This window comes from Pholcus phalangioides, unplaced genomic scaffold, assembly GCF_987345545.1.
Source record: "Pholcus phalangioides strain wild (caught in Gottingen) unplaced genomic scaffold, Ppha-v1.0 ptg000012l_1, whole genome shotgun sequence".
Classification (NCBI taxonomy): domain Eukaryota; kingdom Metazoa; phylum Arthropoda; class Arachnida; order Araneae; family Pholcidae; genus Pholcus; species Pholcus phalangioides.
Window position 1 is genome coordinate 5,874,038 of NW_028301605.1, and position 26,931 is coordinate 5,900,968.

Here is a 26,931-nt window from a genome sequence, read left to right on the forward strand (position 1 = left end):
AACAACAACAAAAATTGCACATTTCTACGTGTAAGATTCGCTGAGATATTTGAATAAATAAAAAAAACTGAGAAAAGTTTGGAAAGAACAGCATGGACTGAGGGAAACGGTGCTTCTTTCCCTCATTTACTCTGTTCTTTCCCCAACTTTTCTCCTGTTTTTTTAACTCAGAAATATCTCAGTGAATATTGCACTTAGAAATGTGAATGTTTTTAGTTGGCCTCAGGGCAACAGCTTTCTATTTGGAAATTATAGAAAAGGGGAACCCTGTAAAAATTTTGGTTTTTTATTTTGCGGATCACTCTCAAAAAACTGGTACAGGATGACTTCTGGACACATTTTGAGAATTTTTTTAAACTTGAACCATACCTCCACAACGAATGGTTGATGAGATAAAGGCTGCATTAGGACGTACAGGATGCTCTGTATATACCCACAGGTAAAAAAAAAGCTCCACATGCTCCTGAAGCAGAGACAGAGTACTCATGCCCCCACCTTCAAGACAATGAAAAACTTTTTTTATAATCTTTGAAAAAATGAAAATATTGAAAGAAAATAATTTTGATCATCAATTTGTTAATTTAAATGCTTTTTGAAAGTTGATAACTCAAAATTTCTCCAAAAGAAAATCCTTGAGACACAAATACAAATACAACGCCACAACAGGCAAATTGCCCAACGAGGTGGCTGACTTAAGAACACCATGGATCCCCGAGCCCCTACCTACTACTGCTACACCACACATGAACCCCCCCCCCCGCGGAACCCCCCAACGAATCGGTACATGCGGGAATGTGCGTGTACGTGTAGTGCAACCTGACGTAAAGTTTGTTTCTGTGTAATGCTTGTTATGTGTAGTGCTGTCATCTGCCCCCAGTTTTACAAACTATGAGTGAAGTGTTATGGTTGAATGATTTACCGTTGTAGGACTGTTGCTCTCTGTGGCGAGACTTTTTAACGGGGAGATCGGCTCGCATTTGCGCCTTGAAGTTGGGAACCACAGAAAACCAACTTCAGCCGACCACCACTGTGGGGTTCGAACCCGGATCCTCGCATCACGAGTCCGGCACTATAACCACTCGACCACCACAGCGGCTGTAGATACCTACAAAGATTGTTCCTGTGTGTACGCCCATGCACTAAAAATAATTTACTAAAATCTAAGATGAAACAAGAAACTGATACACATTTTCTTTTAATACTCTTTTTCCCGCACTTAAATATTATCATCTTGTTCCTATGAGTTCCAGAATATAATTGTACATTTTTGTCATACTAAGATGGCTCAACTACCACACCCGGAACAAAACAAATAGCCCAAATTGAAGTGGTCCACATAAGAACAAACGTGACAAAATGCAAGGAATCTTATTCCATTTAAGTGAATGAATCATCCCTTGCAGGGAGTTATAGTTTACCTCGGGAAGAGTTTTAGAAACATTTTGTAGAAGTGGGAAAAAAAAATGTTCGGAGCAACCTCAGATTAAGCAGAACTCTGATTATCAGTGGTTTCCTATGAGTAAATTTAAAAAAACTTTCCACTTTGCAATTCATCCAATTTATTCTTCTTAAATAAAAATTCATTACTTTCTAGATATATTTGAATTTTCTAAAAAAAATATTGTAATATTTTGTTTGGTAAACAAAAAAAAGAATTCCTCCTATGTTGATAATATTTATTATTATTAATATAAGGATGTCTGTAAGAATAATTAAAGTTGGCATGTTCTGAGCTGTCCACAGTCACAATTACCTATTAGAAAACTACAATACTTTTAGGAACAATTTGATATAATCTTTACGAGGTGATGGGGGTGGGGGAATTTTCAAAGTCATTAAGGAGAGAAAATCTCTGTGCATAACATTTCATGACGAATCCCAGTGTTTATAAAAGTGTTTCACCAACAAAGCATGTCCTCATAAACTGAACACCATACTCCTAAGCAAAGAAATAAGAATGGAAATAGAGATATTTAAACACCCCCTACCATGAAGACTAAACAGCTCGGTCACCTGTATGTAAGAGATAGGCACACACACTAAAAATTCACATGAAACCCCCCTCCTAGTGGTGGAAGTATGAAGTGATATTATTTAATTTTTAAAATTTTTTTCCCATTTTTTTTTAATGAAGAAAGGGTTCGTTCACAGCTGGGTAAGCTGTAGAAACCTCAGAACAAACCAACATTAATTATAGGCACACCTTTTTTATATGCATTTCAAGAGGAATCATCTTCTCAACTCGAAAGGAAGGCCTATATTTTTGTGATATTTGTGGAATTTATGTTGCTTTTTATTAGTATTACACTTTGTCGAAAACTCACCTGTGTATTTATGCGTGTATGTTTTGTATTATGTAGAGTTTAGAAAATTATAAATAAAAACTAAAAAGGTGTAATTTGGGCACATTTTATTCCTCTGACTGTCTTTCAGTTGCAAAAAAAAGTTAGTATAAACTCATAATTTTAGTGTTCAATTTCACCGAAAATTTGAATGATTGGAAAAATGTATACACACGATATGCATAATCACAAATAAAGGCGATAATTTAAGAAAATTTACCAACAATACTTGGCTATTAGGCATAATCACCGGTAAAAGCAATGTTTTCAGTATTTACTAAATTCACCATTGATGCTTGGGTATTATGCATATTCACTGGTAAAAGTGATAACTTTATCGAACTTACCAAGATGATCAGTAAGTACACATCGACCGGTTATTATGACACTATCCGATTTATCACATTTACCGTAACATATATGTCTCAGAGTGACAAAAAAAATTTCCTCCCAGGGTAAAAAAGAAAAAATATTTTGAAAACCTAAAAAGGAGGACAATAGAGCAAATTTTCTAAAATGTAGGAGGACACTTGAAATGACACACAAAAAAGAGGACATCTGGTAACCCAAGATAACACTTAAGATTGAACATTGAACATTCATTATAAAAAACATCGGACAAATCACATCCACGATGTTTTTGTTTTTAATACAAAAATGAGATATTTACAGGTAACATACAACATGCTTTGGTGATGAATTCATTTTTAAATGAGTTCAATGATACATACTGAAAAGACATTTTTACAAAAGCTGAACTCTCGCTTCAATCTTCTTTTTCATCTCTTCGCTTTCTAACTGTTCCAGTGTCAACAGAGATATGCCAAGCTGGTCTTCCTGGGATGGAGAGATAGAAACAATTTGGTCAAAAATGACTAATTAAACATGCAAGAAATAAACACAATACTACAACTGCATTGCCAGTGGTCTGTCCAGACCTTTTTCTTTGTAGAAATAAAATTTTTGTGAAAAGGGCCACTGATTTTGTAAAAAATAAGTTGTTTTGTCAAATGCAAAATAATCTAGTCAATTTATCACAAGAGAAATGAAAATCTAAATTTATAGTTTAATTAATTTGTATTTTGTGAAGGGTCAAGAAAACGGACCCAAATTTTGGCTGGATAGACCCCTGATAGCATTAAGTCAGAGGGGTCGACATAAAGAAAGCATTGGAGGGTTAAAGCTACACTGTCTCACATATACAGGACTCAAGCTCACAGGAGAAGGGGGGAAGTGAGTTTTGCATATTCATTAAGTATTGGGGAGAAAAGAACATACACTTTTTGCACTATAAATGCAAACAACTTTACCACTTATATTGAATCATATACTTGGTATCCCTAAAGTTTCCATGACAGAGTTTGACTAGTACTACAACTTATCCATTCACGAACATGTCATCTGTCTTCCATATTTTAGAGTGCAGATGGTAAATCAGGGGTGGGAAGTGACGAAGTTAATTTCGGAGTGGTTTTGGAGCTTTGCTGCTACAAAAACTGTTCCATTCAACAAAATTCTGAGCAGTTTTGGAGCAGCAAAATATAGGATTTGGAGCAGATATTTATAAATTGGAGCAGCAAAATTAACTTACAAGAATATTTTTGTTACCCCCACCCCTTTTCAAAATAAAACAACTGCACTGTCTTTTGTTATCAAACATCTTTCCATCAGCTTGTTTTTTGTTTTCGGTGTTTCAGGCTTTTGACAAATTGTTTGAAAGAGTGGCTGTCATAAAATTTTTCACACCAATCTATTCAAGATGACACCCTTTTTGCTTACTGAGGGCATTTTTTGCTATTTGGAACAGCAGTAGTTTAAGTAGGCTAAAATTATTCTACAAGTTTTCAATTTTTTTATACTCGAAAAAAAATTGTTGCAAAATGGGAGAGAATTTCAGAAGAATCACCAAGATGTTTCGTAATTCAGCATTCATTATTTGGTGAGATTGGCGATTTAACACTCAATATTTAGTAACATTGACAATTTAACACTCGTTATTCGGCAAAGTTGCTAAATTAGCATTCATAATTCTGCGGACTTGCTCTTTTACTCCTGCAATGAAAATTTTTTTCCAAAACATTGGGATTTGTTTGATGCAATGACGATCAACTATAGTAATTTCTGCTGCTTGCATTGGAGACATTTTTTCTTTTTTTGAAAACGTAAACTGACTCACATTTGCACTTTAAAGCTGAAAAAAGGCCATTGCAAACCATCTTCAGTTGCACAATAACAGATATTATCAGTGTTTTGCAAGGGAAAGCCAGATGAGTGGTCGATAGTTTAAATATGGGGGCGCAGCTATCCCAATCTGATTTTCGGAGACAAAGTCGGGCTCTTGCTGAAAAAATTCAAAAATTGATTTTAAAGAAAATCAGCTACCTTCCCTCTAATTTTGCAAACTTTTCTGAACTTCCGGCAACTCTTTCAGAGAGAGACCAGATAGATTATCAGTTTGACATACTTGTAACACTTAAAAAAAAAAAAAAAAAACTGTCTTGGGGTAAAGTTGTGAAGTGTAAATAAAAATTAAATATTTTTTTGATTGAAAATTTTCGTTCAAATGTAAAAAATATTTTTGTAGGGTTTACAAAGTGTGAAAAGTACACATATAGGGGTGGAGTTCCCACCCCCTATAAATGTTTGAATTTTCATGTAATGTTAGAATCATAATGACATTCCGCCTGCTCTCTGCTAAGAGACTTTTTTAAATAGGAAGCCAGTTAACATTTGCACCTCAAAGTTAGAAAACAGCAGAAAACCAAATTCGGTCTACCACTATGTACCATCAATGGGAGAGTGTTTGACTGCAGATATTCAACATAAAAGAAACTAACTTTTGTGAATGGCTGTGCCATCTGCCGAAGAAACCTCTTGGCTATTTGCACTGCTTCCTCAGTAGACAAGTTACACAGAGAATCTTTCAGATGCTCTTGAATCCATTTTGGCAGCTTTCCGTGCTTGTCAGCTCTTGAGAACCTCTATGAAGATAATAATAAGCTCAGTAAAAGAAATATTTATACAGTCAACGCACGATACAATGACCCCCCCCCCCCCCACCGGTCAAAAACAGACGTTGTATTGGGACGGTTGCTGTATTGAAAGAAAAACATATATGACAGTCATTCTATGAAAACATTTGGGAATTTGGGACTCACCCTACTGGTTGTTCTTATATTTTTCTTACTTCATACTATAAATTCCCTATAGAGGGGAGCACCGGGGGTTTCATCAGAGATAAAATTCCTGCTAAGGGGTGGGGGGCCCTGCTGGATGATGTGGAGAGCCTTCAGTTTACCACATATCATGTTTTGAACTGAGCAATAATAATACTTCTACAGTTGGTAAGCACAGAAAATCTCGATCTTGAGTTCAAATTGAGCAAAAAAATGAAATTGTGGACGAAAGAAATTTCTGCCAGAAGTTATGAAATTTTATAACTTCATTTATGCATTTCGTTGATTTTTTCAACAAAATCAATTCATTAATGTACACTGTGTCATATGTATGCATTTTATATTGCTAAAGGGATTTTGCGGCTATTCAGTTTTTTTATCATCATACTTCAGACCTTGTCAGTATATTGCCAAGTAGAAATGAAGCCACGAATGGCAACAGCTCAAAAACTATAATCAAACCTCTTTTTAAAGTAGCAAAACACAGGATTAGTTTTTTTTATAACAAGCCCTTTTGCCCATAATTCCCAAAAATTGGTACATGAACAAAGGCTTATTGCACAAATATGTCAAAAAGATTGAATAGGTACTGTTTTGAGAAGTTTCAGTAAAGAAAAATCATTTATGTTGATTTTTCACTATAGCGGTCAAAGTGACCGCTACCATCATTCTAGGTAGTTCAAACTGCCCATCACATCGTTCTAGTGTTAAACAACAGTGATATTGGATGGATGCATTCAAATAAGTATAACATGGAGTGATTCAATTCCTGTGAAACGTGATATAGCAAAAGTAAATTTTATGGCAGTACTTGCAGGGCCTTTATACATATATCACCAGTGTTCGCAACACACAGGGTCGGGGTACCCAGGGCACGGAATTGCACATATAACCTTCATAGGAAAGTTAAAAGGTTTCATTTTCAGGGACCTTTGACGGATCTCGTTGTTTTCTTGCGGCTTAACATTTAAAAACTTGCAATAGCAGAAGCCCAAGATATATCCAGTCTGGGGCCCCACTGAAATTACGTGAACTGGGTCCCAGGAATTTGGTTGGGCCCCTGGATTTTATCTTTTGTTAAAATGAATACAAATGAAAATTTTTAGTCGCTCTAACAGAGGGGATGTTCAACAAGCTTCAGAGTCAGAGGCCCCATGTGGAAGTTGACAGGTCTGATTTTGGGGGCCCTGGATGAACTGCATTCTAAAATTCAGCAAAATGGGCCACCGAGTCATTGACTGGGCGTCTTGGAATTTATTTGTAATAAAATTATGTAAATTGGGTCCCGGGTCCTTGGAATTTATTTGGTGGTAAAATGAATACAAGTGAAAATTTTTTGTGGTCCAACAGGGCTCCAGTCTGGCTACCCCTGTGGAGAAGTTTTCTGGGGGTGCTTAATGAATCACATTTGCTTTTTTTTCCCCTTTATTATTTTAAAATTTGTCAGTATGCTTTCACATGTCACTTTTCATAGCACTCTGATGAAGTGGGACAAAATACACAAGATATATTATGAAGAGAAAAAGGGGAAGGGTTGGCCACCACAGGCAATGCATATACATAACCACACACACATACAGGGTAGTAAAGTCCCAAGGTCACATTTTAATGGCAAAAACCTTCGATCCCAATGGAATACTTACAATTAGAAAAAGTATCTAAATAACATGTAGACCTTAGATACATAATTCATATTGCAAGGGGTTGTATATAGTTATTGAAATACAAAACTAACTTTTTATACATACACCCTTTCCTTAAAGGCCCAATTAAAAAACTGTTGCCCTGTCTCTCCTGAGGTAACTATATATATATACTTACTATCTCTCTCTAAAAAAAATCCATGTTTGTAATCTTCAGAGACATTTGAATTCAAAAACTGGAGAAAAATTGGGAAAGAACATAAATATAAGGAAAAGGCATGTTGTCTGTTTTTTTTTCTTTTGTTCTTTATTGATGTATGAATTCAAATATCTCTGAATATTCCACTTACAAACATGGAATTTTTTTAAAAGACAGGGCAACAACTTTCTAGTTGAGTTTTTGGACACATGGTGTCTGTATAAACAGTTAATTTAATTTTATTAACTATACAACCCCTTGTAAGACGAATGATGCATTTGAGTGCTGCACACTATTTGGATACTTTTTCTAATTGAAAGTATGCTTTTAGGATCAACGGTTCTAATGGCCTAGGGACTTTCCTTACTACCCTGTATACATTTATTAAACATTATACAGTCTGCCCCCTGTATTTGCGGGGGTTACGTTCCGGAGGTGACCGCGAATAAGGGAAATCTGCGAATAACAGAAACCATAGCTTTTTCTTGTATATCTTGTTTACTGAATGGCATGAGGAGAGCAGGGTAACGCAGATGTATAAGGGAATGTAAAAAAGGGTGCAGTGAGAGAGAGATATTTTTTCTGAAAGAACATTGTGTGTGATTTCTGTTTGCCGTTTCTTCTTCATATCATCAAGTATGTTAGAGTATGTTGGCAAGGTTTCCTCTACCAATTTTTGTACATGTGAAGAGCATACCATAGAGGGATCTATGTCATGAAAACAATCTACCGCTAATTTGAACTTGCGAAGCCCTTCCGCTATGTTACTCATGTGGTGTGAACTTGTCTTCCACATCTTGATCTTCTTCACCTGTTACCACTTCAGTTTCAGGAGAATTCAACTGCATTAATTTCTTCTCAGTCAGTACCTTTGAATTGCTATTAATTAGCTGCTTGACTTCTTTTACATCCATATCATTGAATGCTTCACCCCCCCCCCCCCCACCTGTTTTGCTAATGTGACAGTGTCTTTTATAGTCTCTTTAGTTGGCTCTGTAGAAATGGTTGTGTCCTTTAGCACATATTGTGGCCAAATGTTAATCTAACCCGAGGTGACAGTTTCTCTCTTGGGAGCTGCCACGGCTCTAGTGATGACAGTAATATCTTTAGCGAGCCACATCCAAAAATGAGCCATCTTAAACATGCACAACTCAAATTTTGTAAACAAAACACATGAATGACGATTTCTGTGTTGAAAAAAAAATTCCAATAAAGGAAAAGAAAAAACCCCGCGAATATGGGGTGGGGGACACTGTGCAGTTGTTGTTTTTTTCTCGTTTTTATGCACTCAGTAAAACTGCTTTTATATCTAATTACAATGCATTTGTCATAACTGTTAGGTAAATCAATACAGAGTGAACAATTCCTTTTAGCTCAGGTTACATCGAAACGAATGGAAGGGTGCTCATGTTGAAATATGATTGTTTTATACAACACAAATCATTAACATTAATTGTGCACCGTTTGTGTTGCATTTTATGTGTTGAGTTTTTCGTTTTACAGTATCACCTGTGAGTGAAATTTAAACTTATTTGCATTTTAACTATTAAATTTATCTAAAAAAACTAGTCCAAGATAAATAGGTGGTTTGCACTATAATACTTATGTCCATTTGTTGATTTATTAATAATGGAAATAACAGAACAGAAATAATAATGAACAGGATGCCTTTTCTTTTATTTACCCTATTATTGTTAATGGTTAAAAACTGTATGACTTATGTTTCGTTTTTAAAACGTCCAGTGTAAAAAAGTTTAGTACCTTAGGGGGACAATACAAAAAAAGCTCTTAAAGCTCTTTTTATACTGTTTTATTTGGTTTGTAACATTACATTGTATATATTACAATCTTACGAAATGAAAAGAGTATTCCGAGATGCTGAAGGAATTCCTTACCAAACATGTATATATTACATTTTTTTTTAATAAATAGTATTGATCAAAGTAAGAAAAAAAAAAACCAGTATATTTTCTTGCTAATGATGTAGTTTAAAAACAAATTTGGTCATATTACCTTGTCTGCAAAACACATGATGCCATAGTCAGTTTTCCCACGAATGGCACGACCAACACACTGAGATGCATGTCTCAACGCATCAAAGGTCAAAAAGTCACTTTCACGTATCTGGAACTGATCTCTTAAATACTCTAACCGGGCCTAGGTGAATGAAAAGTGAAAAAAAAAAAACTGTGCTTCAGTCCCTTATTTTTAACATGTAAATTCCATAAGAAATTAGTAAATATACAATTCAAGTCACTTTTGAGCAAAATTTGAAACAAAATCACAGCAAAGCTTGTGTATATATAACATACCTTCAAAATTCGACTCTGTGTATAGACAAAAGGAATTCCAAACATAATAACACATCGTCCCAAATGATGATCTTCAGGTAAAAAAAGGAAAAAGAAATTAGAATATGTGGGATGGGAAACATTCTACAGTATAACTCCTATTAATGGTCACCCCACTTTTACGGCCAAATAATAGTTCCCTTTGTAGAACAAAATTATGTATTTTAAACCCCTGAGTATGTCCTCCCGCTTTTACAAATGCACAGTTTCAACATGATTTGCATGCTGCTTATGTATTACAATTGAAATTTGATTTTTACTTTCCCTCAAAAAGTAGAGCCCATCTCTGACAAAACCAGTGCCGATTCGGAATCAGCTTCCCCAAAATCACTGAATTATATTTGCCAATGATTTACTATACCTATTTATAAGGCACAATTTCAATGTGGTATGAATGCTGCCTATGCATTACTATCACAAGTTAATTTTCACTCAAAAACTAGACGTGATGGAATTTTTAAATTATTTTTCCTGTAATTAGAATTAAAAAAACTATAAAAAACTACAAATTATTTTTTAAGAAAACTTTTTCATTGCATACCTGTGTTATTTTCGTGAACTATGAATACATGATCAAAACATACCAAAGTCAACACCTTCAGAAACTTTTCCTCTGGCAACAGACAGTAAAACAGCACCCCTACCATTATCACAAGCCTGTAAATAATAATAAAAAAATATATCATGAAAGAAAAAAAAAGATTAGCATAAAATATATGTATTTAATACAACATGGTCAAAATTATCAAAATGTGAAGGAATATGCATTGTTCCATGATGAAATAAAATAATTATCACAAAAAAGTGGTTTTTTTTTCTTCTCTATTAGCCCTTCTTCCAAAAGGGCTAGTTAAAAAGGATTACCTTCACATTTTTCTACATCATTTCAGACAGAAATAAGTCCACAACATAAAGGTCTAAAAATAGGGGATGGGATACACATAACACTCCATTAGGCTGACTAGATTTCAGCATGTTCAAATTCAAGCCAGTTCTTCATTACGCTCAAATGAAAGATCCATTTGTGGTATCCTATTTCTACAGAATGATGTCACTTTCCTCCAGTGTTTGTCAATACACATCTATATGCGTGATTCATACATAAAAATTCAATTTTAATACTCCAAATTTTGTTGAGGAGTGAAATATTCATTCAGACTTAAGGTATTTTTTTCAGATAGAATTATTTCTCACTGATAAAAAAAAGAAATAAAATACCTCCTCTTTTTTTTTTTTTTAATATACAAAACTATCCTTTAAGGAATTACTGTTCTAAATGATCATATTTCAATGTGTATAAGAAACCCCCTTTTGTCAAAAATTGGGTCCTGAAAATAGTAGTGGTTTCTTATACATGGATAGCATTAAAATATGGTATATTTTTGGATAACATTGTTCCTCCTGTATTAATACAAGTGTTTAGAAAACTGGATATGAAGTGGAGATAAATTTATAGTATTTAATTTCTCTTTGTATGCTGCCATAAGGGGATTATTGCCATCATGAGCAGTGCTATAAGGAAGGAAAATATCAGTGCTTCCAATGCACAGTGGTTTGAAGCACTTGCCCAGAATGTGAGGAACAGTGGATCAGTTTCCCGCAAAAGCATTTAAAAATTTTCTTCTAAAATTTTAACTGTGCATCATATCCAGCTATCTAAACCTTGCATCCTATTTCTACTTAGAACGGGGAGAAAAAAAAAATGTTGCCTCTTGAAGAAGGCCACAGCAAAAAAGACCTGTGGAATGGTTGCCTCAATAATGCTTTCCAGGTTCGGATCTGTTTCGATCAAGAATTCAATGAATGGTCTCAGACAGAATTTTTTTTATATAATCAAAGGCGGTGCATTCAATTTTTTCTAGCTGGAAAGAGATCTTGGGAACTGGATAATTCTGGTGGCACTGTCTTGACACTGGCAGTGACAGCAAACAGCAGAATAATTTTTAGTTATTTATTTGATAGCAAAAATGCCTATGAAAATATTTCTATAGTGATTTTTCTGAAATAAAAATGAGGGAAATTTCAAAAATAAACATTGCATAGAGACATCTGAAAAGAGCAGCACTATAATGCCGCCTGGCAGTCAAGTGGTTAGGGAACTAGCTTCTCACTGTACAGGTCTGTGTTCGAATCCCGGTTCGGGCATGGATGTTTACTAACACTAACAAATTCCCTGGACGGATCATGCTGATCCCTTGGGAATGCGTAAAGATCGTATTATTATTGTTACTATATTATTATTATTATTATTATAATGGGTCAGAAGCGAAGGATATACATTTTCAGACTGTCCTTAGTGCAGTCACTCTATTCCCAGGGTTGGAAAAGCCTGAATCCAAAACAAGTGTCTTGAGGATTCATGAATTGAATTTTTACACATCCTTTTCTGAAATTTTGGGCATTTTACATGACAGCCCAGTCCTTGCACAAAAGCAAATGCTGATATTACTAATAGGTAATGCAGCCAGGTTGTTCTCAGTTGGAGAAGATAAGGATTGACAACATGCTATTGCATCAGTGACTCAATCGGTCCTGAATGCATAATTGAAAGAATTAAGAGTAGAGCTGATAGAGTGTGAGCACATTGCCTGAGAAAACTGGAGGGGACAGATATGTCTATATTCAGTTGAGATGGAAGTAATAACACAGCGAGATATGAACTGGAAACATAACTGAGAAAAAGGTGTTTTCTCTCCAGTAGGCACATGAGGGAGTACGTGATAGGATATCCAGTCATTTACAAATAATGTGTCCTGTCAAATGGGTGGAACACTAATGGTTAGCATTATCCAGCCTTCACTTCTGAAAGCATTGCAGAAGACCATATAGCTATCAAGTTACAAGGCAGAGTTTTTCAAGTTGATGGCAATATAAGATAAATGTATCAATTATGGTGGGGAGTACACTGAAGGATAACTGAAACAATTTTAACGTATTCAGACACTGTACGTCATGGTCAAAGTTTCTCTCTCAAAAACAAAGGCTACTTTCTGAATGAGGAAAAAACTCACTTTCAGAACATTCCACATACATAAAAATAATAAAAGAAACAAGGAATCACTTGAGATTTAAATGTATCAGATTTAAATGTATGAGATTAAATGTATAACCCGTTATCGGATGTAAGAACTATAGATGTCAATGAACTATAATGCTAAAAATACCTAGATGTGAGAGGTTAAAAAATTATTCTATGCTCAATTTTACGAACTTTTAATTCACAAACTACACGTTTTTATGAATGGGTTTTCTGTCATAAACGATATGCCATTCCTATGAACATCTTTCCCCTTTACAAAATAATTTTTTCCCTCCATACGAGTATATAAAAACAAGTGTTGACTGCATAAGCATTTTTTTTCAAGCCCTACAACAACATACAGACAGAAAAAAGTTAAGATCAATATAAAGCAATTGAGAAAAAAACCTACCTTAATGTAGTTCAACAGAGCCAGACTTGTTTCCCCAGCATCTTGAGTTTCAAAGAATAGCAATTTGTGCTTCAGGACATTGTCGATGATACCCTGAGAATAAAGTTAATGGAAACTGTTTGAAAATATTTTAGACTAGACTTATGCTTTAAACACACACAGCAACTAATACACACACATATATATATATATGACTAAAAACATAGTGCGGCAGCAAGCAAAGCAAAAAAATGAAAAGGATAAAGAAGAAAGATAAGAATATAGCCACAAGCATGGAACACAGCACACATAGTGGGGAGTTTGATATAGCATAGAGTTATTGAGCAGTGACTTCAAGTCAGTTTGGGTTTTTTAATTAAAAAATTTTCTCTATGACTTTAAGTTTGCAAAAAATTCATAATTATATGAGCCATTCACAGATATAAATTCACAAAAATTGCGCAGCGAATATAACTATTTTAAGGGGGGGGGGGGAGATAGCTACAGAAATAACCAACTCATATCTTGGTTGCTGTCATCCCTACATCTTTTTCTGTGGCACTTGAGTGCAAACATTTTTCAAAAAATCAATTATATTTTATACCAAATTTAGTGTAAAAAATTGAGAAAAATATCAGCTTTATCAATGCCCCTCTCCCCCCGTCTAAAGAGCATTGTGAGCCTTGGGGCAGTTGATGTTCACAGGTTCCATCTGACTGAAATACTCAGTCTAGATATTCAACACAGAAAATCATAGTGCAGATCTTATAAGTATGAGGCTCCGGGTAGTGTCTGGGAAAGCCAATAGATCACGATGGCACTGTCCAGTTTAGAGCCTGTCAGCCTCCTCATTGTGTGTGGGAGGTATATTTTTTTACATGAATATTTGATGGTTTCATTTTGTTTACACAACTAAGAAATGTAATTATTGACACACAAAAAACCAGCATAACAAACATTCGGTACAACCTGGTATGGAAATATCGGTGGTATACAGGAAATTAATAAACATGCTTTCATTGGGCCCCCCCCCCCCACTATTTTTTCAGCCAAAGTTTTAATGCAAAAGATGAGAAGAAAATATTTCAACTAAATAAATTTAAAAAGAAAAAAATTTAAACCTCCATTAAAATTTCAATTGACCAATAAGTAACAAAGGCCGATACATAAACTATCCAAATATGTGAAAATAATTCTTTAGGATATGAAAAAATAATGTCATGTAAAAATTTGTCTACCTAGATAATTATATCTAGGTCTTATGTGTGAAATATGGTTGTAATGATGTTGATAGTGAATTGAACATTACTTATAATTTTTTTAATGAACAACAAATTTTATACTTAATTTAATCCTTTGATAACAATCCACTTTTCTTAAACATTTTCATACACTATCATTCTATCTCCATTAATAATTTGGAGTTTTTTCCCCCATACCTGCTCATACCAAGATGCAACGACTGTTTCCATGTACGTGTAACTTGTGAAGAAACATACAATACCATCGGGTACAACAGAACACATATCGATTAGAAGATTTCCATAATTGCGGATGACAGCTGCAAATAAAATAGAGATGCAGATGATATACATTGGAAAAATTAAAATGGATGAAAGATTAAGGTATGAGTAGAGATATGAAATGAGAAAATATTCTCCTGGATGTAAAAATTGGAGAATAATCGAGAATATTCATTTTCCTTTCAAATAATGAAAAAAATTTACTGATTTTGTTTATATTATGAAATATGTTTCAGTTTCCATTGAGTAAAACATTTAGAACAAAACAATTTTTGACATAATTTCGGCATAATCGATCATTTTGGTTTGAACAACCCACAGGGGGTGGGGAGTTTGGGGTTCTAACCCCCACCTCAAGCCGAGATTATAGTGTTATTTTGCAGGAAAAAATTTTAACTTCCATTCAGAATAAAAAAAATTTTAACTCCCTATTGAGAAAATTCTGCATACACCTATGGATAGCGCCAATGTTTTCTGCAGACCTCTCTTATATAACGCATACATTTTCCCCGATATTTGGATACTTATAAAATAATTCCCTTTAATGGCGCACCTTCTGCAGTTGCCAAATCTATATATCTATATATATATATAAAATTGATTTTCAGTGTGTATTCTCTATAAAAATTTGCAATTCCATATTGATCATCGTCAAATTTTACATATATATATACCAAACGGGATCCAACTTGAATGATAGGCTACTTTAAAAGTTCGTCAGAGTTGGGCAAATGCCGAAATAGGCAAAAAACTGTAGGGCAACAATGGTTCCTGGGTCTCAACAATCACTTTTGGAATTTTTACTTCGGTTACCGTGGTTACCGTGGTTCCCTAGCAATGCGCTTACAATGATTTGTTACTTTTTTAATGCTGCCAGTAGTACGTATAATAGTTTGTCACTTTTTGAATCCTGCCAGTAATTTAAGAAAACCCGGGCAGACTGGGTATTATAGCTAGTATTGAATATTGAATAAATTCTGATCCATGCTCATTTTTGCTCATCTACTGATAATACCTCAAGTTCCATGTCAGATAATTTGTTATGTATCATGCAAAGAATACAAGATTTTTCTTGTCATTTGCTTCTATCATTGCTTTTTCATTACCCTACCTTGTATTCAATTTGAAACTATTGTGAATACCCATTTTGAGCAGTTCTGTATCCACTGAGAATGGGGATATTTTTTATATAGTTAGAGGCCTCCTTTTGTTTGTAGTAAAATAACGAAATAAAACTTCCTTTCACAGATCAAAATATAATAAATTTACTATTATATATCTACTTTTTAATTATTCATAAAACATGCAGCATATTATAAACATATATATTTTTAGTTTTGGAGACACTCATTACCAAGTAAAAATGAGGTGAAATTATTTTTTGTAACTTTCAGAACATTGCACGAAAGATTATTACCAAGAATTTTATATCTCTGTTATAAATATTCATGACAATGTTACATGTCTAGTTATGAGAAAACCACACTTTAGTGGAAGACATGGGATCAAAAGCAGAGAAATACTGATTGGGTGTTGAATACTAAACTGTAGAAGAGTGGTTTTAAAAGATCAATGATTTTTTTTATTCACTTAGCTTCACTCAGACGTCGTAAATATTACACCTTGAAAGATTTTTATTACAAGCAGTTGGTATAGCATCGTTTTCTCTAATAAACAATACAAATCAATTCATTAGTACCAATTTCCTATGGTTCTTACCTGTATCATCTCGAGTTTCAAACTTGGTCGACATTGCAACCTGATCATTTCCTTTGCTCACAATCTACAAAAATGGTATATGAATATAGCACCAGAATGAAAATGAAACGGACATGAGGAATGAAATATGAATCTAAATTTTGTCACAATCAGATTTCAGAGTATCCCAATGTACAGCTTTCTGTGTTTTGATACTATTGTGTGAAATTCATACCAACCAGATTTAAATCCAAGAGTGTATAAACATGAAGTATTTACTTGAATACATTTTTTTAACACTTTTTCCTTGAAACATTGAACCTATTTCTTTAGGTGCCTCTTACAATAAATGGCAAATACCCAGATAAGAAATATGGAGAGTCCAGCAAACACCTGTCCATATCTGCATTACTTATCTTCTTGAATTATTTTCTGATTTATCTGCTTCTTTTTGTTAATTTAAAATGTTACACAATTTAAATAAATTCCAGAAAATGATAAGTTTTATAAGTTTGTCTTTCTTTCAAGCTTTTTTTTACATCTTAGGTAAGAACATTAAGCAAGAGTAAGTATTTCCGAGAAATGAGGCACTTATTGAGTAAGTTTAAGTAAATATGTTCAAAGATATATGAATTTGGAGTGACTAATAATAAAAAATAACAGAACAATATAATATATTCATAAAAAAATTGTATCACAATTAAAAAAAAAAATGCAGAAATTTCTTACCATTGGACACAGACATGGTCTTGCCAATGTCATTGTAAAAGATGCCATGATAACTGGTCTGAAATCCAGAATTTTTGGGTACATGTCCAAAGGTGAGAGAGTCTGAAAGGAATAAAAATTTAAATAAAAAGCTACGCTATGCAGTGATGGAAAATGAAAATTTGATTTTTGTACCAGGAAAAATTATTTTTGTAGCAGCATTTACATCAATTTCGTAGAGTTTATAAATTTTGGCAGTAAATAAAATATGCAGTTTTTATATCCATATATGCAGTAGCATTCACAGGATTACTTTTTAAAAAAAGTTTTATCTCAGCTCAGAAGGGGGTGCCCCCTCCCCAAGGCACAAAATACATAGAAATTTCCTCTATAGAAGAAATTGTTAATTCTTAATTTTTGAATTAGAAAATTTCGAGAGTGTTCTTGATGTTTATATATATTATATATATATATTATCTGGGGGAATGGTGGTAGAAGCTTTCAGTTTGGTATAGGACCCTATGGGTTGACTTGAGCAGAGGGGCGATGAGAAGAAAAAATTTGAAAAAGAGAAGTGGGTGATGAAATGAAAAGTTTGAGAAACTACACAGTAGAGTCTCAAAACTTTGAGGTTCCAGAAAATCTGAGGTGCTCAGATTGCTCAAAACCTCTGTTTTCTGCCAATATAATGCATCTTCTTTAATTTCATTTCCTTTTTCTTACAAAATACGAGTAATTTCAGTCTTAAGGGCAGGGCCGTCATTTCAACTTTTTCCAGGGAAGGGGGGGGGGGCAAAGCACATGTACTCAATGTATGTATATTTGTATAAATATATATACACCATTTTTAGTGTATTTTCAAAAGCCAGCCCCCCCCCCCCAAATGACGGGCCTGCTTAAGGGCAGGGCCATCTCTTAAAAGCATCATGGATCCACTAGGCGAAATGATTTTTCTGAACCCCTCTCTAACTCAAAATGTTTGAACACACAATTTACATGTTTAATCTCAAAAATCTTGATCAGATCTTATAATCATGAAGGCCTCTTCCCCTGGGCAGTGCTCAGGTAAGCTCATATGTCAAAATGAAATTGTCGTAACAGGGACTAGTCTTGATACCTAGACTGGATTCTTCTGTGGCCTTTTGTGTCAGAATTTTTCACAGGCCCCTCTATAGTAAATTTATAGTTAGAAAAAGTAAAAAACCATTCACATTTGCCCAAACCCTCGAACCCCTGTCAGTCTCACAAAGAGACCATGGCCTCTACGAGGGTAAGGCTAACACGGCTCTAACCAGGAAGCCTTGAACAATTCTTATTGCATTATGTTTTTTCACACTTTAAATTTACGGTAAAAGGTGAAAAGTGTGAAAGATCCCAGCCTAAGAGCACTGCAGCAGGATATGCAGGTATTAAAGAGGCCATGGGTCTTGGTGGTAGTGTAATGAATTAAGAACAAAACAGGTAAGAGTAGGTATCTTGACAGCGCTGCACTGTGGAGGATTACAGATGATAACAGTAGATTGTGTGGAGAAAAATCTCATGAAGCAATGGACATAATATCCACTAATGATGGCAACCACTGGTGTTGAAAAAAATGTGGAGTGGAAACTAAAGTTTACAACAGCCTGTTAGCCCAAGAGATTCTTTTCAAAGTAATCATACTCACACCAGATGTGATCACCACAGATTGGAAACGCTGAAAAACTGGCTTTATAGCAATAGATGCATCCATACAACTAAAATGCAAGATAGGATTTGGCATTGATGGTGTTCGATCATCGAATGGCTCTATAATAATATTGAAACCTGAAAAAAAGAAGAAAATATCAAGGCATGCAGTTGATAGTTTATTCTTCTATTGCAGCGGCATTTCTCAGAATGGGTGACAGAGCGGATAAGAGGGCAGGGGGAATCACAGCTACAGATATGAGATTCTGTAATGGGCTCATTTAGAAAGCTGGGGGTGGGATGGAGAAATCAATAGGAAAACATTTTCGGGGGGAATGAAACAAATAAAATTGAGAGACTTAATATTTCATGAAATTGTTCATTAATCAATAGCTTTCATTTTGAGCAAAAAACAATGAGTTTAGTACATATTTCTTCAACTTCATCCCAGCTTATCTTAAGCTGGCTTCGTGCGAAATCCTGGCACTAATGAGAGAGACCTGCAACAGGGAACCACAGACATGTTTGAATCAAAGAGCTGAATTTTCACCACACGGACATTGGACAGATGGAAGTACATGCTGGATGCCAATAGGAATCACTTTGAGTATGTGAAATTTGTTGTATACCTATTTGTTCAGTGTTAAAAAAACTGCAAAGACATTTTTGGTCACCACATATATTTTTCTCAAAAAAAAAAAACAAAAAAAAAAAACAAACACACACACACAGTAGGAAACCACATACAACAGTCAATCCTCATTTTTACGAACTCAAACAAATAGTTCATACAATCATACGCTTTTGAATGGGGATGATGTTCACAGAAATAGGCCTTTGTCAGGGATAGAGAAATAATTTAACCTCTTTATGATCAGGGACGTAATATTGAGTCCAAATGCTAGAGGAATGAATTCATCCAAGCTGACTATATCTCAACCTCTTTTTTTTCCCAATGCGAAACACTTATTGCAACCCTACAAAACAAAGTTGTATGTGTGTTTTCTCCCCTCTCTGTTCTCAACTTTTTCCTCTTTCTCGTTCTCCCCTGCATTTCCGCCCCTTCCGATTTACCGTCTTTGCAGAGATGTATGTATGTCTTTCTCGAAACTAATCTTTCTCCTTCTATTATACACTGTACATGAAAATAAGAAAAAGAACACTTAAAACCCACAAAAAAAGTTTATAGGTGAGGACAAAAATGCAAGAGGCACCATACTAATACTTCTTTATCTAATCATCTATACTCTTTGTTCCTCCCCACCCCCTTATTTCTTTTCCTTTCTTCCGTTTCTTAACCAGGAAACCACATTTATCGTCTATACATCTAATACAGATCATTCAAATTTATAGCCAGCTTCTGGCAAGGGACGTGGTTAATATAAAGTGTGTCACTTTAAAAATTGGAGGTTCATGAAATCTGGCAGTGATTGTACACTGAATCTTATATATAAATGTGAAAGTATGTATGTTTGTTGTTTATACAAATCTACAATTTTAGACAGATTGTCTCTAAATTTTGCACATATACCAAACAGGATCGGGATTGAACCATGTAGGCTACTTTAAAAGTTTATCAGAGATGGGCAAATGTCCGAAATGGGCGAAAAACCGACGGCAACAATGGTTTCTGGGCCTTAACAGTCACTTTCGGAATGTTTACTTCGGTTGTCGTGGTTCCCTAACAATGCGTTTCAGACATGCACATGCCTTTACAATGGTTTGTCACTTCTTTGATGCTGCCAGTATTATAGTTCATTCCTTCATAATGGTTTGTCACTTTTTCAATCCTCCCAGCAACTGAAGAAAAGTTTTTGTATATATATTTATAAACATTAATGATTTACAAATAATTTACTGTTATAAATTTATTAATTTGATTGCACCATATAATTATGAGAAAAACCCTGAATTCATGGCCGATTTACCTTTGGTATATGTACTAACAAGTGTAGCAAAGTTGCAAAGAATTGTTAAGCCAGTGAAGTCGCCCAGGTCTGAAATCTCAAGAGTTCTCAATAAGGAGCGCAAGCGCTCGGCACAAAACCTGAAAAAGACAATGTAAGGAAAAATTATTTTCCAAAGAAAATTTTTATTTTTTTAATCTACTCAAAACCTGTAGCGGCTCCTAGAGTGGTTCCTCTACCAATACATTGTGACTCCTGGGGATTTCAGTGAGCTGGCTATATTGATGTGTGCGTGTTCAGCGCTTTGAAATGGTTTCTTTATAGATTATTCTGGGATGTCACAGCCACAAGATGAGGGAGCCACAGGTAGCAATAGTTTGAGAAAGAACCACTGCTTTAATCTGAATTTAAGAAAATGCTAGAAATACTTTAAGATTACTCAATAATAATTTAATAGCAACATAAAAAGCATATGTATGTGATGACACAGAAAAGGGATTCACCAACAAACCTCAGTGGTTTCCTCTCAATGTAAACTTTTGACATAATATCTTTCAAGAAAGCAGCAGGACTTTCCATCACCACATGCTGGATTCGAAGCCTCATTTTCACATACTCTAAAAATCTTTTCAAGAAAGCTATGAAATGATCTGAGCTTCGTATGTTTCCAGGAACAGCCTCTGTTTGAAAATGGAAAAAGGAAATAATGTAAATGTGTATAATTGTCATCACTCACACTAATTTATTTCACCGAACCACACAATTTAATAATTTAATAAGACAAGTATTATCTAAGTTTTGGACTGATTTGCATTAGATTGAATAATCAGGCCCTACCAATACTTATGGCAGAATTAAAAATTGTGAGAGAAAAAAAAAACTGCACATATTATTAGCAAAACTGTAAATAACAGTAGAAAAAATGAGCAATACCTTCAAGGATTTCATCAGGCAAAACTGAAAAATAAAAAAAGAAAGACACCCTTTTATTCAAAGTTATGCAGGATAAAAATCAGCGTTCAACGTGATAAAAAGAATATAAAGCAAAATATATTTAAATATATACTAGGATTTGAAAGAACAACATCCGTCTCTCTAGCAACACCAGCTTCCTTTAATCCTTCCACCATGCGAACATACTCTTCCTTCAATTTCTCAGCATCTGTTTCTTTCAAACTGTTTGGGGGGGAGAGAAAGAAAAAGAATGAAATTATCATTCTTTATAATCACATGGCATTTTTAACTAAAAATTTTCATAACCGTTTCATTATACTCATCCTTTGATAATTTAGGAAAAATTTCTTGATGGAACTAAAAATTAGTTGGGTTTTCAATTCAGACTCACAGATAAGATATAAGCCACACTTTATTAGTAGAAGCACTATGAAAATATTTTTAAAAAGCATTGTGGTGCTTATGTTGCCCAAACACAATAATGAACAATCTTATAAACTCGATAAATTTTAACATTTTTATGAGAAATGTATAATGCAATATCGTTAGGCACCTCATTGGGCAATTTGCCTGTTGTGGCCTTTGTATTTGTATAAACCGGTCAAATTTTTGAAAGATGTGAATTTATAAAATATATGTTTCTAGAATAAGCAAAAAATATATACATTATTTCAAAATTATCATAAAAATTTGTAAATGAGAATGAGTTGAAATAATACGTTTTTTAAACATTCATAAAATGTTAACTTACACAAATGATATGCATAACAAGAGAGGCATGATAAGCAATGCACATTAGATAGTATTTCTAACTGTTTAGGTTGTGATCTGGAAAAATTCCCAATGTCTCACACACAACTCTGGCGAGCATCTTAAAAACTATGGTTACATTATGCTTTCAGAAGCATGAAACATGCAGAATATCCAACCAATCCTTAACATAGGTATCAATTCCTAGACTTGGAAAATCTGCGGTTTGTCACATGACAAAATGTTTCACTGCTGAAGAAAGCATGTCATACAAAACAAAAATGAGAATTGAGAATTTTTTGAGATCCCATAGGGTGACCATATGCAGGGTTTTCCAGGACATTCCAGTATTTTTCTCATTTTGGCCGTCCAAACTTTTTTTTTAAATGAAATATGGTCAACCACATTTTTTTGATGAAGGAACCAGGAGTGAATGATTTTCTTCAAGGATTTTTCATTATGTTAAGTACAATTTGGGGAAGGGGTTAGAGATTTTTCTATAGCAATATGAAAAATGGAAGAATATGGTTTTTTTCAATAAGCCTGAGAATATCAGAAGGCTTCCAGGTAAATCAGAAGCAATGGTACCCATGGCTTCGAATATCTACTAAATTATGAGTTTTCTTAGATTTTAAACTTGATGACATCATCATCTATTCCAATCTGCTGAACCAAAAGTTCCTGTTTCAAACTTTGGAAACTGCAGATTTTATTGCAAAATGTCCAGAACTTTGGATACAATACAATAATAAATTATATGTGCCCCTTAAAATTGGGTATATAAATAGGCTGACCATATATCAAGATAAAAACAGTAAATTGGGATTACAGTATGAGGCATAATTAATTATCGTCAAAAATGATTCCAAAAGTCAGCAAAGTTGCCAACTATTGCTAAAATCACTATTGCTATATGCTGAAAAATTACCAATGGCGAGAAAAGAAGCACTACAGCAAATTGCTTTGGATTGAAATGAAATCCATGAAATAAAATGTTTAACAAGGCAAATATGTGAGGTGAATATTCTTATTTATAATTGTAATTACCATAGTATAATTTCAATCCTTTATTTCAAAAGAGAATAAGAATTCAAGTAGGCTTCATTGAAAGTACGTGAAAAAAACAGGACATTTTTACAAAACAGTCATTATGGCAAAAATTATGCGTAAATATAGTTATTCTGGGAAATACAGGACGTATCGTCACCCTATATAAAAATAGACGTGTGTGTGTGTATACACACTTTTCTTGCATTAAGATTTAAAAAAGAAAAATCTCACTTTTCAACAGTTTTTTCTAAAACCTTGATCCCATTATCACTTTTTTCAAGGGTCTTCTTTGTGATTGTAACACTCATAGCCTCAATGCACACACTGTCTGTAATCAAAGAGCATAGAATTATAAATCAATGGTGTTTGGATTCGTGCACAAATGGAATGTCCCACCTATCACAAAGAAATTGAAATGCATTACCGATGTTGTGAGCCTCGTCAAAAATCACAATTGAGGATCTAGTTAACTCCTTTGAAACAAGATCAGCAATCTTTGGATCTAACAAATAGTGATAACTGTACACAACTATGGGTGCATATGCAATCTACAAGAAAAAAAAAAGAAAGCAAAATCTCTGAAGATCTTGGCAAAATATATTCTCACAAATAATGAAATTTTACAATACAGCTACAGCAATACTCGATACAATGATAAATCCCTCTACAATAATATATTTTAAAATATAGTTTGGAATTGTCTATAGTGTAATGTTAAACCTCTCTTGATACAACAATATCCTTTACTACACTACGATGAATCCCTTTATAACGATATTTTTCAGGAGAATTTGAAACTGTTCTAGAACAATATATTTTATATTTCACTCAAAATCACCTTCAATGAATTTTTAATTCCATACAGACACAGTTTTTGTTCTTTAACAGGTGTTCAATAACATCAATATTTTTCACTATCCCTCGAAACTGTTAATAAAGTTGCTGTGAAGATACTTTCCACGTAGTACAGAAAAGTGCTGACGGTAACTCATTATATCAAAGTTTCACTGTACAGTGTAACTGTAACTCGTTGTTAATGAGCAATTCACATTATGAGCAAAAATTCTGAATAAAATTTGATTTGGTTAACGAGTGATGGTTCAGATTATGAGTGAAAATTCTGTACTTTGTTTCATTTATTTTCACGTTATCATGACCGAGCAGATGGCTTTTGTTTTTGTCCACACACATATTGTGGAATTGTGGATAATATTCTTCTCTGGTCAGTGCGCCTCACTCAAAAAATTAACACGTGTGCTAGCATGACTGTTTATGATACAGAACTAGATGATGCATTGTAACCACATGTATGCGTGCTTAAATAATTTTTTTCTGCTTGTAGAAACCTGTGGGCTGATTGCATTATTTAACATGCCTTTGAAGCTGATTGCATTATTGAAAATGCCTTTTACGCGGCTAGCTTGACAGGAATAGAACCAGCATTTGTTGATGAGATTGTCCTTGGGAAAGATTATGGGACTAAAGATTCACGAGGATGACACTGGAAGAACATGTCCAGGAGTTGACCGAAGATAAACTAATGGATCTCCTTCGCACACAACATTAAGATTTTATGGATGATATCTCATTTGAGCAAGAGAGAAGTAGGCAAAAGTCCTTCATGTTGAATGAGATTAGAGAAATGCATAGAATATGGGTAGCTGAGCAAAATTTTGAAGAAAAGAACCAATAAAATAAAGTTGTAGCAAATTCAATTAAGCGATGAACATATCCAACGACCATTGCAATTTCCTATTTCCGAGAAATTCAAAAAAAGGAGGCAAGAGTCATTGGATACATTCTTTTTTCAAAGTCAAACAAAAAGAATACGTTTGCAAACAAAAGAGAGTCCGTAAACTATTCTAAACGTCAGTCTTTCTCTTTCTCATTTAGAGTGACTTATAATACAAATACAATTACATACATTATTGTATTGTCATTATAATACATATATTTTATTGTAGTATTTAATATATTATTATTTTGTTGTATTGTTTATTGAATGCTGTTTTTGTAAGTCATTTTTATGTGGATGAATAATTGTGAAACGAACTCACAGGGTATAGATTATTTCTTATGGGGAAGTTTGATTCAATATACGAGCAATTTTTGGATAAGCATGTGGGGGAATGAATTAAGCTAGTTGACTGAAGTTTCACTGTATTTGATATTTCAAGATTAGGCTTAGTTTAGAAAAAAAAAATTGAACAAATATTAGGATATATTTCTTTAAGGCGACAAAAATCTATCAATAGGCTATCACATTTTTTATCGCCCATAAATAAAGAACCCTATTTTCTCCCAAGGTAAAGTCACAGCTTATGCAACTTTACAAGTTCTTTTCAGCTCTTGTGACTAATTCAAAGCAGCAGCTTATCCAATAACTTTTCTGTCTTTATTCTCAATGTTCTGAATCATTAATTATTCTAACCAGAATTTTTTTCACATATTTCTTTTTAATCCAGTTAAAAAATTGATTTTCTTTTTACTGAAGAATAATGTCTTTCGAAGAAAATTAAATGGCAAGCCAACATTTGATTTTATTTTAATGTGTATTTCTTTAGTTCTTAAATGATAAATTATGGGTGCCTTATATGAAGCTGCAATATGCAAAAAGCCCTGGCATTTTTATGAGAACTGTTTTTACTTTTGGCCATTTCTCTTGAAACGGCTTCTACATCTCAGCAGCTAATTTACAGGAAATTATGAAATAATACATTATGAAATTTAAATTAGTTTCCCATTTTACTTACTGCATGACGTGCAAGGAAATAAGGACACCACCCATGCTTCATGCCATATTCCTTCAAATCATCCTGAAATGAAGAACTAGCATTTAATTGTATCTCATATATAATATAAAATTCAAATTTAATGAAATAAATCTACTCAGTCACGCTCTCATATGTCTTAAAGCAAAAGATTATTTAATGAAGACCAAAGCATGATAACACATCAAGTAATCAGGTAAATACACACAATAATAACAAAATGGTGGAGGGTGGTTCATGCCAATCCTTACTTAATTGGTTCACTTATCACCCCCTTTAATTCTGGGACAACCTGTATATCGCTGATTTCTTCATAAGCAGGCTCAACTGCTTTGAATGTCTGCTGATAATAATAATAAATTTTCTGATAAGACACTAACCAAGTTGTATACTCCTGCAGGCAGGGGAAATTCTCTCCCATTATTGTCAAATGCCTGAAAAGAGAAATATATTTTATAAAAAATTGTATTTACATAAAATATATCATTCATTACTCAAAGTTTTAATTCCGTTTTTTTTATAATTTTCTGACAAATACTGTACTCTGAAAAATATGTGAATTAGTTACAGATCACTGTGGCACAGTTCCAGATCACTCAATCAAGTGGCACATGACACACATTTCCAAATTAATGAAATGGTTACCCTCTAATGAAAGTAGGAAATTTGCCTTGGGCCACTTAATTGAAGTAAGAACATGTAAGGTCATTTAAGTGATCTGAAAATATGCAGCAGGGCTCTAATATCAGATATGAATGTGCCGCAGGTTACCTAAATAAGG

General features: G+C 33.9%; 1 protein-coding gene across 1 annotated transcript in view; it reads right to left on the reverse strand.

Annotated features, from left to right (window-relative positions):
- Nucleotides 1-2,940: 2,940 nt before the first annotated feature.
- The window catches only part of Xpd (general transcription and DNA repair factor IIH helicase subunit Xpd), a 33,066-nt gene continuing 9,075 nt past the window's right edge, over nt 2,941-26,931 (reverse strand). Inside the window, exons 7-24 of the mRNA XM_089240126.1 lie at nt 26,531-26,584; nt 26,133-26,195; nt 23,804-23,927; nt 23,611-23,707; nt 21,692-21,801; nt 21,559-21,582; nt 21,137-21,305; nt 20,647-20,765; nt 18,717-18,856; nt 17,072-17,173; nt 16,364-16,427; nt 14,561-14,682; nt 13,143-13,235; nt 10,296-10,368; nt 9,673-9,743; nt 9,374-9,517; nt 5,180-5,323; nt 2,941-3,179 (exon numbers count right to left, since the gene is read on the reverse strand). Of these exons, the coding sequence (XP_089096252.1) occupies nt 3,087-3,179; nt 5,180-5,323; nt 9,374-9,517; nt 9,673-9,743; nt 10,296-10,368; nt 13,143-13,235; nt 14,561-14,682; nt 16,364-16,427; nt 17,072-17,173; nt 18,717-18,856; nt 20,647-20,765; nt 21,137-21,305; nt 21,559-21,582; nt 21,692-21,801; nt 23,611-23,707; nt 23,804-23,927; nt 26,133-26,195; nt 26,531-26,584 (1,806 nt within the window). The 3' untranslated portion in view covers nt 2,941-3,086. The remainder of the gene's footprint in view (nt 3,180-5,179; nt 5,324-9,373; nt 9,518-9,672; nt 9,744-10,295; nt 10,369-13,142; nt 13,236-14,560; nt 14,683-16,363; nt 16,428-17,071; nt 17,174-18,716; nt 18,857-20,646; nt 20,766-21,136; nt 21,306-21,558; nt 21,583-21,691; nt 21,802-23,610; nt 23,708-23,803; nt 23,928-26,132; nt 26,196-26,530; nt 26,585-26,931) is intronic.